This window comes from Sparus aurata, chromosome 1 (assembly GCF_900880675.1).
Source record: "Sparus aurata chromosome 1, fSpaAur1.1, whole genome shotgun sequence".
NCBI lineage: Eukaryota > Metazoa > Chordata > Actinopteri > Spariformes > Sparidae > Sparus > Sparus aurata.
The window spans coordinates 15,224,100-15,235,844 of NC_044187.1; the positions used below are offsets into that span (position 1 = coordinate 15,224,100).

Genomic DNA, 11,745 nt, shown 5'->3' on the forward strand with positions numbered 1-11,745 from the left:
GTGCACCCCCACAGTGCATCCCTCGCCTCTCCCTTTTGCTGTCACCTGACATGACTTCCTCAGCTGTGTGTAATGACAGCAGCAATCTGCTCGGTGACACTGATGAGCTGGCTGCGGAGAGGGTGATAATACTGTGGTACCACTCACACCTTATTCCCTATGATGTAGGGCACGTCTCTACTGCTATTCAGTATTTCTCATCTTTCTGACAGGTACTCTGTAATAAGATCAAATGATAAGAAATGCTAATTCATGTCGAAATCACATGCAATTTCAGGTGATGTTCAGTGTAAATTGAAAGGCTCAAGAATTTGTTTTTTTTTTTTTACCCTACATGATTTGAAAGTAAAACCTTGATGAAGATTCTTTCAGAGATTTTCTGAAGTCCTCAAGGACTGCGTGCTGCTCAAAGCCAGTGTGATGTTGAAGTGACTCCGAAATATCGATGTTTGATAAAATACCAAGACATTTTTTTTATCATCAAAAAAACATAAACCCTTGTGTATTCCAACCCTGCATAAGTAGAAAAAGGCAACCACAAGGAAATGCAAACTGAAATGTATAATATCCATCAACTAAATTTTCTTACTTTTCTCCATAACCTTTCCTGTACAAACAAACATGAATGTATTTTTTGAGCAGAACACCATTAATACTCTCAAAATGTTCCTTGTTATTGATGGTATTATCCGCTCAAGCTTCATAGTGCACAAAATTGGAAATGAACATGATGCTTAACACCATCATCCTATTAAGAGATTTATCTAATAAGGCGTGCACAATAAGACAAAGCATGAGGGCAATTCATTAAGCCCAGAGTTCGACTTATAACCACTAACCTTAAGTTTGGCTTGTAGTTGTTTGACCTCAGCCCCCAGGGCCTGGGGGTCAGGATTAGCTGGGGCAGGCAGGGTCCTGCACTGGCAGGAGCACTCGCCTTGCACTGGTGCCGTTGGTGCTGGTGCAGTTTGTTGGGGGAGTGTGATCTGCCTCCACTGCTCCAGCTCCATCTCCAGAACCTTTTTCTGCTGCTCCATACCAGCCAGATCAGAGGTCAGCTTCTGCAGATTGAGCGACAGACGGAATTGGTGTGCTACAACTAAAAACAAAAGTTTGGGCAGTTTCGTTACAAAAACCAATATTTTTGTTATAGGATGTCGAGAGGTAAAAAGTTATGGTAGACATGATATACTGCTACATAAATAAATTAATTGTCATTAACTTAAAAAAGTTTGACTCAAACCAAATCCCAGCTCCCTCCACTTTAAGATTCAAAAGTGTATTACTGCTTCAAGAAAAAAAATCCTGACTTAAACATGTCTTTATTTTAAATTCACATTACATGAATATGATAAACGCGGACACTAAGTAAACACAGTATGTCGGAAAAATACTGTGTGCGTTAGCCACAGGAGAGCTGCAGGCTCTGCTATCATATCTCAGCTGTGATAAATCTCCTTTTTTATGCTAATTAGGAGACAGATTATGCCGGTGCCCGGTCAATGGGGCCTAATTCTCACTGTGATTGGCATGCATAATAAAGCCATCCAGCAGAATCACAGAGCACTTTGGGACGGAGGGAGTTCAGCATTTGGTGAGTGGTTGGGTTTAGTGTGATGAACGATTATGGAACTAGCTGATCATGTACAATGAACAGTGTATCAATGATTCTAAACACAAACATCTGAGGTGATGCTTTTAACCACATGTGTGCGGTGGACCTAAAAAAAGCTCTTTGTCTGCTTATTCAGAAAATATGGGGCAGAAACATGTCTCAGTATGTTTGGCTCAATACTGCCACAATTAGCTGATCTGGTATCATTTCAAACATCAAGAATGCTTAATGGCACAAATAGGAGACATGATACATGAAGATGTACACTGCACGCGTGGAGTAAATGCTGGGACACACACGCACACACACCCAAGTGAAACCGCAGATTCCCAGGGGTTTGCTCTCTGCTCTGCATACATGGAGGTTATTGATATCTGGTTGCTGGCTGACACCTTTTAATAGAATCCCTCTTGTTTTAGGTTTCCTCTGCTCTGTTGAAGACGCACATGCCATATCCCCAGAGAGGAGGGGTGAATGAGAAACACTGGAGTCGTAGCGGGAGAGAGAGTGGGAGGAGTAGAGGATGAAAAGCAGTGGCAGTGGTGCACGAATTAAGAGTGGCATTGATGACACTTCCTGTAAGACAGGCTTTGATTTCACAGGCCATTTTCAGCCCTGGTGAGAGATGACACTGACATAGACTGATGTGCTTGTCGTCCATTAGGCTGGAACAGAGGACACCTCTCTCCCCCATCTGAGTAGTGGTCTCACTGATGCTGCTTCAAGTGATACCCAGTCATTAGTAGGATAAATAAAGAAACGGAGGCTGCTGAAATAGCCCCACATGCACACATGCAAAAATCAAGTAAATGTATCAACATGAATCAAGAGAAACACAGGCCCAAGTCTTACTACAAGTTCTTCGAACACTTTGTACTCATTGTGTTGGCCAGACTTTTTATGTGATCTGTAACGCATCTATCATTAAAATTCAAATGACGTCTGTAGCTTTTTAAGTTCAGTCAGTTATGTCTGTTGCACCCCTTAATCCTGTGATAATCCCAGCTTCTTACATGTTAGAGGAGGGTAGGACACTCCACCCGTGAAGAGATAAGGCTGGGAAATTTGGGAAGGGATGTCACAGTACACGGCAAAGTGAAGTAAATGGGGGAGGTAATGACTGAGTGAGGTAGATAATCCAAACGACCAAATGATCCTGTATTTGGATGATACGCATGACGAGCACATTTTGTCAGCAGTTAGACTTCGTAGAATTAGGAGAGTACGCTTCACCTGTCACCTGAGTTTTTTTTAAGCTTCTTATGTCACCTTAAGGGATAATTCCAGGTTATTACAACTCAAGTCTTATTTTCATCGTTTTTGGCCATTATGTCTATCAGGGTTAGTCACCATTACATTAAGATCTAGAAAGAGTTGCCATATTCCTTTATCTCAAACTTCATTGTTGATATCAGGGCTATGCATTTAATCTAAGTATTATTGAAATTGCAATATGGCCAAGTGCAATGTCCAAATTGAAAGAAGCTGCATTTTTTTTTAAAGGTGTTAGTAATAAACCTGCCACAAAACAGCATTACAATGAATCACTGTAGTGCTGCAGAGATGTCCTTGCCCACAAATCTTGTTCTCCAGATGTAATAATAAACCTGTTTATTTGGGACACAGTGAAAAGGAAAATTGTGATTTAAGAATGATCAGTCCCACTAATCATAAATCCAATTGCAGTTGCAACAGTTGTAAAACCTTTACAGATGTTGAGATACAGAACTTTTATAGAAGAAATGTTTCAGCATATCATGCAGCCCTTGTTCATATCTCAGAATATGACAACATCGCTAAAAGTCAGACAGGGTGAGAAAGAGAAACGGCTGGTCAGACAATCAGACAGGTTTTAAATAAACCTCCAGTTAGACAAACCTACTTAAAAGAGAAAACGCGGTGACCGTTGTAAACATTTATCACAGATCACAGACTGACTTTCTGATTCAACTTTGCCCTAAAGCACTCGCCGTAGATATGAGTGCACAAAGTTTCCCTGTGCAATGAGGGATCATTACTGACACTGCCAGGCACTCGCTTTTGATTTTACCTCTGAATAAAATGGTTCAGATAATGGTCGGCTAAAGTGCTGGTTGTTTACAAAGAGTACCATCTTCTGACTACCTGTATTATTTGCTACACTGGACTTTGTCGCGGTGATATTTCCATGCTCCAATAACTTGGCTCAACTTTGATAGGCTTAAATAAATGACCCAAGTTTTAATAAATAGGAATCATCAAGAAAGTAAAAAAAAAAAAAAGAGTCACAAATTTCTGAACTGCAGGTCATTATGTTGCTGATAAAGACATCTTAGGCTAGAACAAAGACAGCAGCACGACAAGTCATTTTATACCTCTATACTGCACGTCTGTTCCTCTTGTTATAGATTTAAGAGCAGCAAAATATTGTTTAAATAGCAGCTATTAAAATGCAGTTATTAAGACATTTAGAAATTCTAAATCCAAACTCAAGGGGATGGTAAATAGAGAGAACAAAGAGAAAAGCAAGTAGGAAAGGAAGGAATAAGGAAATAAGACTTAATGATGGAAGGAGGTAAGGAAGGAGGAAGCAGCAAGGCAAGGACAGAATGGTTGAAGGATCAGGAGACACAGCAACACAAACAAGTTTCTGTGAAACGGCCATGCTACTTCTCACATGATGGCCCCTGTGGAGGCTGTCCTAAGCCAATTACAAGCTGAGAGTTTTAGTTGGAGAGTTGGCCAGGACCGGCTGGAACAAGCCCAAAGTCCATCACCTCTTGCCCTTTCCAGAGAGGGCAACAAGACCCGGCTTTGGCCAGTCAGTCGGCTCTGACTTTCTCTGGTGGAGTGGCATTAATACTGCAGGAGGGAAGAGGAAACAAACAGGAAGACAACAATTCCCTCTCTGTCCACTCATTCACGCAGCAGTGTGTGTTTGTGTATGTGTGTGCGTGCGTGCACTTGTGCCTTTACTGCTGTGTCTGAGTCTAAGGTCTCGTTGGGCCTCGGCAATCAGAATCCTGGGTGGGAGCACAAGGGCCACTTCCTAGGTAGCAACACTATGAGGGCTGCACTCTGACCTGTGTGTACAAGTCCAATACACTGTGAGTGTACTATTCTACACACCAGATATACAGACACATGTGCCTAATCAGACGTCCAGTGGGCCTTCGCTGGCTGCTGCTGTGTCTGAATTCCCCAAAAGAAGTCTCCTGCCTGTCGGATTAACGACTGGGTCTGTCTCGATGTTGGTGTGTGTGTATTTGTGAGTGTGTTCATATGCTGGAGGAGGCCCTGACAGGAAAGATACTGTTTAGGGCACAAGTACTTGGTGTTTTATTTATAGTCTATACCAAGTCTGAGAGTTTCCTACCTGGAGGCAGATACTAAATAACTTAATGGGTGTGTGGCAGTGGTCTCTATCAAAAAACAGTCACCTTGTGTGTGTCTGTGCATGCATGTGCACGTATTTGGAGAAATGTAGCTGCGAGTGACAGAGATTGTTGTGGAGATCAGGCTTGTTGAAACATTCAGAGGGACGAGACAACAGCAGAGTCAGAGAGAGAAAAACACAGAGAGAGGGAGATCCTCATCCCCTCTTCTGCTCCATGGTGCTGACCTCCACAGGCGAGGGTAGGCCTGTCAGCCACACTTATTAAGCATGATAAGGGCAAAGGACCTGCTACTGCTGCACTCTCAGCCCCCAGCAAATACAAAAGAACCACAAAAAAAAAAAGACAAAGACAGAAAAATAAGAAACTTCCCAATACTTACAACCGACTCCCCCTCTTTTCTCATTTCCCTGTTTTGTTCCCCAAGTTACCTGTGTGAGCTGCTTGCTGCTGCAGAGTTTCTCAGTGAGGGAGTTGAGCTGCGCCGTGATCTTCTCGTTGGCCCTTCGCAGCTCGCTGGCTGAAAGCGCAGCATCTTTCCTGGCACTTCGCAGTATGTCAATGTGACGCTGTAGGGACTCTACGCGCTGCTGCAGAGAAGAGGAGGAGCAGTGCTGGGTCTTCATTAGCATCCTCTTCCTCCTCCACCTCTTTCTCTCTCCTCTCGTCCCTCGCTCCCAGGGCTCATGCTGTTCATCGTCTAACAGGAGGAAGTACAAGCAGGCACCTCAGAGTTGACAAGTGCACAGAACAAATCCCTATTTAGAAGCCACTGCTGGGAGTTAACAGGTGTATGCAAGTGTGTTTCTGTATGCACAAGTGAAAACTGTGATGATTAACATTTTCCATTTATAACCAGCCAACCACAAACTAAAAAAAACAAACAAAGCTTGTAAACTTCTTCAAATACTTGTTACCGATAGACAGCATGTACATACATTGAGTGTTCTTCCTGCTTCAATTAATAGTCGATTAGATTTTTGTAGTTTTGCATGGGTGTGAAAAAGGCAAAGTATTCTACCTTGGGCCAGAACACAGGCTTGTTTTCTGTTAGATTCTGCTGCCGGTGCCTCTGTGCGTGAAATCTGTGAACACCTGTAGGACTGAAAGAGCAGAAAAGTGGGAGACAGAGATGAAAAGCAGCTGTTAAATCTAACACAACCGGTTGACATGTTGTGCTTCCTGAAACGCAGCTCATAATGACACCATGATCACAGGGAGTGCTCAGTTTAACGCGACAAGACAAATCACCCTGCGCTTTAATAATTCACCTGAGCGTGTTCAACCGACTTCAACTTGAATGCTCCTCAGCACGGATATTGCTCCTGACAGATGCTTGCAAATGCCGCCTTTGTTCAATCAGCGTCTCAAAGCTCTGATTCACTCCTACAGTATGACGTGCATGTGTGTGTGTGTAGAGTCATTTGCACTCGTAAGTGTGTACGCTTGTGTGTATGTGTGACACCTCCCAACTGCACCATCGTTTGTAGCGACATCAAAGAAGCCCCCCACCACCACCACACCCCTTCTTCTGCTCTGCCTGTTTCCTTTGTATATAGGGTCAGGTAGGATTTGATCAGTGCCAGGTTTGATCACACGGTGCCTCGCAGAGAGGAGAGGGGAGATGAACCCTTTGGTTTGTGACATAGCACGTCGTGAGGGGCCAGGGCTGTCATAGTGATGAGCCCAGGAGGAACTGATGGGCACATTTAGCGGATCTGGGGCCAGGGAAACTTAAGGGGATCTGAGAGTAGGGGGGGCCCTGACAGCTCCCTGGCTACATGTACAACAACAACCCACTCTTCCTCTGCACCTTCTCGAAAGGAGAAAGAGAGAGAGACAGGATGTCTTTAAAAGGTCCCCCTCTTTCCTCTCTTCATCTCTCTTCTTGACGGACATATCTCTCTGGGGTTTGGAGCTGCCATGTCCTGCCGTGAAGTGGTTTGATGTGGACAAGAGCAAGGGTCCAGGCCTATTGATTTCATGGTGTGGAGAGGAGAAGGGAAAAGAAGGAGCACCAGCAACCGCACAAAGGGAGGCATTTGTGAATGTAGGAGCAAAGGGAGTGGATAGTTAAAAGATACATTATCTGGCATGCGCGTAATCATGTGTGCAATGGTTGCAGGAACACTCATAATCACCCATTAGATGATGAATCGCATTACCCTTATTAAAATGCTTCCTATACACAGGTTGGATCGCTCATTTTTGTGACTTTATGGTAAAGAATGAGCAGCTCACATTGTTTTATAGGATGTCAATTACAAAGCGGTATAAAAGCAGTGTTGACGCACATGAATTAAATGACCAGTGTGTAGGATTTTGGCAGATCTATTCGCAAAAGTGAAATATAATATTAATAATTGTGCTAACGAATGCTCATAATTATTCCTTAGTATTTAACAACTGAACAAAAACATATTTTTTGTTTCTGTTACCTCAGAATGAGCCTTTTAAACCTACAGAGGGGGCCTTCTGTTTATGTCTTATGTCTCGCAATTCAAAACCCCACAGCAAGATGCTGAAATTCTACAAACTGAACCTTTAAAACACATTTACTGCCTCATCAACTCAACACTTTGCACTTGCTCTTACTGTAACAAACATATCAGAATAAATGTGTAGACACATGTACGATATTTTACTAAAGAGCACATTCCTTAAAGGTGTAACTGATAATATTCAGCCAATAAATGTGACCTTCCATCTCCCCCTTCCATTGCATTCATGTCACAACGCCTCTGTTGTTCAATTAATCCTCACCCTAAAGTGGTTGCCAGTTTGTTGGACCTAACATGGCTAACACAAGGTAACGTTAATGTCAATAATGTTACCTAGTTAATGCTAGGGCAGTACAGTAGCCTGTGCTCGGTGCACACTGTAGCAATCTTTCCACAAATTAACTAACTAACAACAACCAAGACTCTCGATGCAGACAAAACAGATACCACCTGATAAGAATGGTGTTGTGCTATTGGTTTACAGGCCTTATAAGAAGGTGAAACCAACTGTTTTCTTCTTTTTTATTCTTACACAGAAATAAACAAAACAATCATTTTGGCCCCGGCAAAAACATGAAATCAAAATAATATTTTTAAAGTAATTAACACTTTTATACTGTACCTTTTTACAAGCTCTGTATATGTATTATTCTTCTTAATTACTCTGAATATGTTGACTGTGACACTGCAACCCATTTAAAAAAGATTTAATAATAATAATAATTATAATAATAATAATTTACAACTTTACATGGCACTGATACGGCGTCGGCTTATGCTTCAATATCAGAGTGAAGTCCGGTTTGAGTAATCTAAGAACATAATTGAAGGAAGAGCAGAAACCCACCTTTCTGTTAGTGGGCACACTGTTGAGACTGTCCACGTACTCTTCTCCACTGTCACTGCAGAGAGAATTGAGAGGGGTGATTACCGTCCAGAAGTTGAACCCACCAACCCTGGTTCTGAAAGTACCACCACTGGACAAAAATCCAATTTATCTTTTATGGCTGATTTAGTTGACATCAAGAAAAAATATGTGCATTTCGCCCCCCCCCACCCTCTTTCCAACAGAAAATCAATGTCCCATCCAATTTCTGAGCTGGAAGTGTAAATGTGGGTGTAAATTAAGTGAAAAGCTGCAGCGTGTGGTGCTGATGGTGAATGCATCAACATGTATGAGAGCGGTTGTGGCCTTCATTAGCCCTCTGTGTGTGACAGACGTGTGTGAGAGGCACGGCTGAGCGGAGCCAAGCAAAGTTGCATCTGATGGACACACGGTAAGGGCTTCCAGACACACACACACACACACACACACACACACACACACACACACACACAGGTTTATTGACAGTGACCTTTGACGTGAAGGTGGAAGCCAGTGACATTTACGCTGGCGGGTTTATTAAGGTGGGGCCTGGGAGAAGCAGTGGAGGTAAAGACCACAGAGAGAGGATCTTACTGGAACATGACAGGGGCTGGGGGCTAGTTAGGGTTAAACCTGGTCTGGAAGTGGCACAGGGACTTGCTCAGGACCACTAATCACCCATCACTAAGACCAAGGTTACATGCAGTTTGGTGAAAATCGCTGGTGAGAAAGATAAACTACAGCCTTAAATTTAACCTGATGAATACAATTCTGAAATTATCGCACTCTTAATCTTAGTATACTTTCTATATGTATGCATCATATGGAGATTCAAAATGACAAATTAATGAAGGGTGTTTAAATATTCGATAGAATAAAAATCACATAAATCATTCGCAAGTGCCTTCACAGTCACCAGATCGCATCCTAGTTGAACACCAATGGGAGATTTTGGAGCACTCGCCACTACCGTCATCAAAACAGCAAATGAGGGAATATCTTTTAAAAGAATGGCTGTTCCTCATATTCTTTTGGCTGAGGTCCAAACAATCACTTACCTGATGTTTAAATGTAAAGTTATACCTTTTTCTGGACTATGAGGACATGATATTTCGGTGCAAATTATGTAAATCTTGAATTCAAATGTGTACAAAAAATAAATGTACATGTTTAACCATCACGTATCTGTGGTTCAACTAGTCAGGGTAGCAAAATTTAATTGACTAGGCTAGGAACTTCTTTTCAAGAAGAAGATTTTGTGAGCAAAGACAAATGATTTGTCTTTTTTGTAGTTTGTGTTGCTGTGTTCTCACAATCCTAAGCGACATGTATTGTGTGCTGCTCTTGTTCATTTTCTCTTCTTCTCTGCATTTACTGACAGATTGCAAACCATCTGTAAAGATGCTTACTGCTACATACAGCATCAGACAATACCTATCGGCGCCAATTTAAAAAACATATAAACATAATATAAATAACCAATAATATACATTTCCTAATATTAGGCAAAAAATGTATTACATGATAATTTATAGGGCCGATATATAGCGTGCAACTGCAATTTATTCTCATTTTAATTCAATCTATTTGTAACATAATTAAAGAATGTGTAACTATTTTGGCCGTGAGTTTCATATGTTGGCTGTATTTCTCATCAGATAAGGGAACCTGGGAGAGAATCTTATCAAATGGGGGTCTGTAGTCTAATTTGTGTCAGTTTACGGGTCCTTGAGGTGAAAAAGTTTGAGACCCACAGGACTCATCGACTTATTGCATGCATCCATATTTATGAGAGGGACCACTGAACCCAACCGAGATATTTTATGCAGGTTTTTCCTTTCCTTATCAATGATCTGTCACTCACCTGTAATGTAGTGCAGTGATTAAGAACATATTAAACATGTAAACACAATCATATTCATATTAACAGAACAATCCAATACAATTCTGAATAAGCCCCCCTGCTCCCATTCTGTCCTGCTCTCTAACAAAACTGCTGATCTGCTGAAAATGGTCAGCTGCCTCCAGCGTCTCGAAACTTGAGAGAGGGAGCCAGAGGCAGCGATAAAAAGGAGGAGGGGGGGAGACAAAGACTTGTCAGTAGCTTTAACGAGTCTGACATCTTTATTTGGCACTATTTAGGCCAAACCTCCTTAGGCAGAAATACTGTATTTCCGGCAGTGCCTACCAGACATATTGCTGAAGTAGACCGCTGCGTGATAAGAAACGCAGAAGGCTTTACAGTAACAAATCAGTTGACAGGTGCTTAAATAAGACAACATCTCAGTTTAGACCCCATCTTCACAAATCCACTTAGATCCTCCTCTCAGGTAAAAGCGTATATTAGACTGCTGCTTATTAGCCACATGGAAAGGCATTAGGAAAGCAGGGCATAGCTGCACCCAGTCCCTGTTAAACGGCCTCATGTGGATAGAGATGGGGTGGATTACAGCCTGATGAATTAGTTGGTGAAGAGATGGCGAGTTGGTGAGAGCGGATAGAGAGAGGCATACAGGGAGAGAAAGTGAAGGGGAATAAATATTGGCGATAGCTCTGAGTGTTTGAAATCAAATCATTCCGACCATCACTCAACGAACGTCGGCTCAGTGGCTTTTTTGCATAAAACATACATGAAATAATTACTGTCGATGGTTCTTAATTTAGAGGGTGTTAAACAGCTTGTAGACATCTGGTACTGAGCCGAGTAGGGTCATTCAAAATTTATCTAACTAAATTAAGGCGAGGAGAGGAGAGAGAAGGGCGGGTAAGATGGAAAGGAATTGGTCTGTGTGTGTGTGTGTGTGTGTGCGCGTTGGGGGGGGGGGGTTAACGGGTGGCTGGAGGATATAAGAGTAGCACACGCACACAAACACACACACGTGCACACGCACACACACACATTTGTGAATTGACATGACACAAGATAGCCAACATGACTACACACCCTAGGTTGGGTTTGCTTCTGTGCTTGTACGGTTGTATGTGTGTGTGTTTGTATGGGGAGAGGAGGAGGTGGGTGAGCGGGCCTGGTACTTGCAGGGGGATCCTTAGCGCTGTCAGGGGGGGGTTAGTGAATATGCAAAGGACCAGTAAATTAAATCAAACTGCCAAACTGTCAATTTCGGGGTAGCGTGACTAGTGCATGAAAATGGCATCACTGGAAGGTATCAAGGCTTCGGCGGCCCCCTTATCCCTGGGCTTTTCTGGCATTGGTTCAACTTTGTGTGGAGAGGTGGCTAATTTTGCATGCAAATTTCAGTCAATAAGCTCCAAGCAAGGCGTCCCAGGATATTTCAAAGGATCTGACAGTAGTTTCCCCCTCCTCTCTCCTTCTCTCTATCATTCTTGCTCGCATTCTTCTTTTGGCTCCTGAATACCAACTAGACAGAC

General features: G+C 42.5%; 1 protein-coding gene across 1 annotated transcript in view; it reads right to left on the reverse strand.

The window, feature by feature from the left end:
• The window catches only part of cntln (centlein, centrosomal protein), a 91,105-nt gene that overhangs the window by 29,082 nt on the left and 50,278 nt on the right, over window positions 1-11,745 (reverse strand). The window contains exons 17-20 of the mRNA XM_030435660.1: window positions 8,338-8,392; window positions 6,011-6,092; window positions 5,421-5,689; window positions 840-1,061 (exon numbers count right to left, since the gene is read on the reverse strand). Of these exons, the coding sequence (XP_030291520.1) occupies window positions 840-1,061; window positions 5,421-5,689; window positions 6,011-6,092; window positions 8,338-8,392 (628 nt within the window). The remainder of the gene's footprint in view (window positions 1-839; window positions 1,062-5,420; window positions 5,690-6,010; window positions 6,093-8,337; window positions 8,393-11,745) is intronic.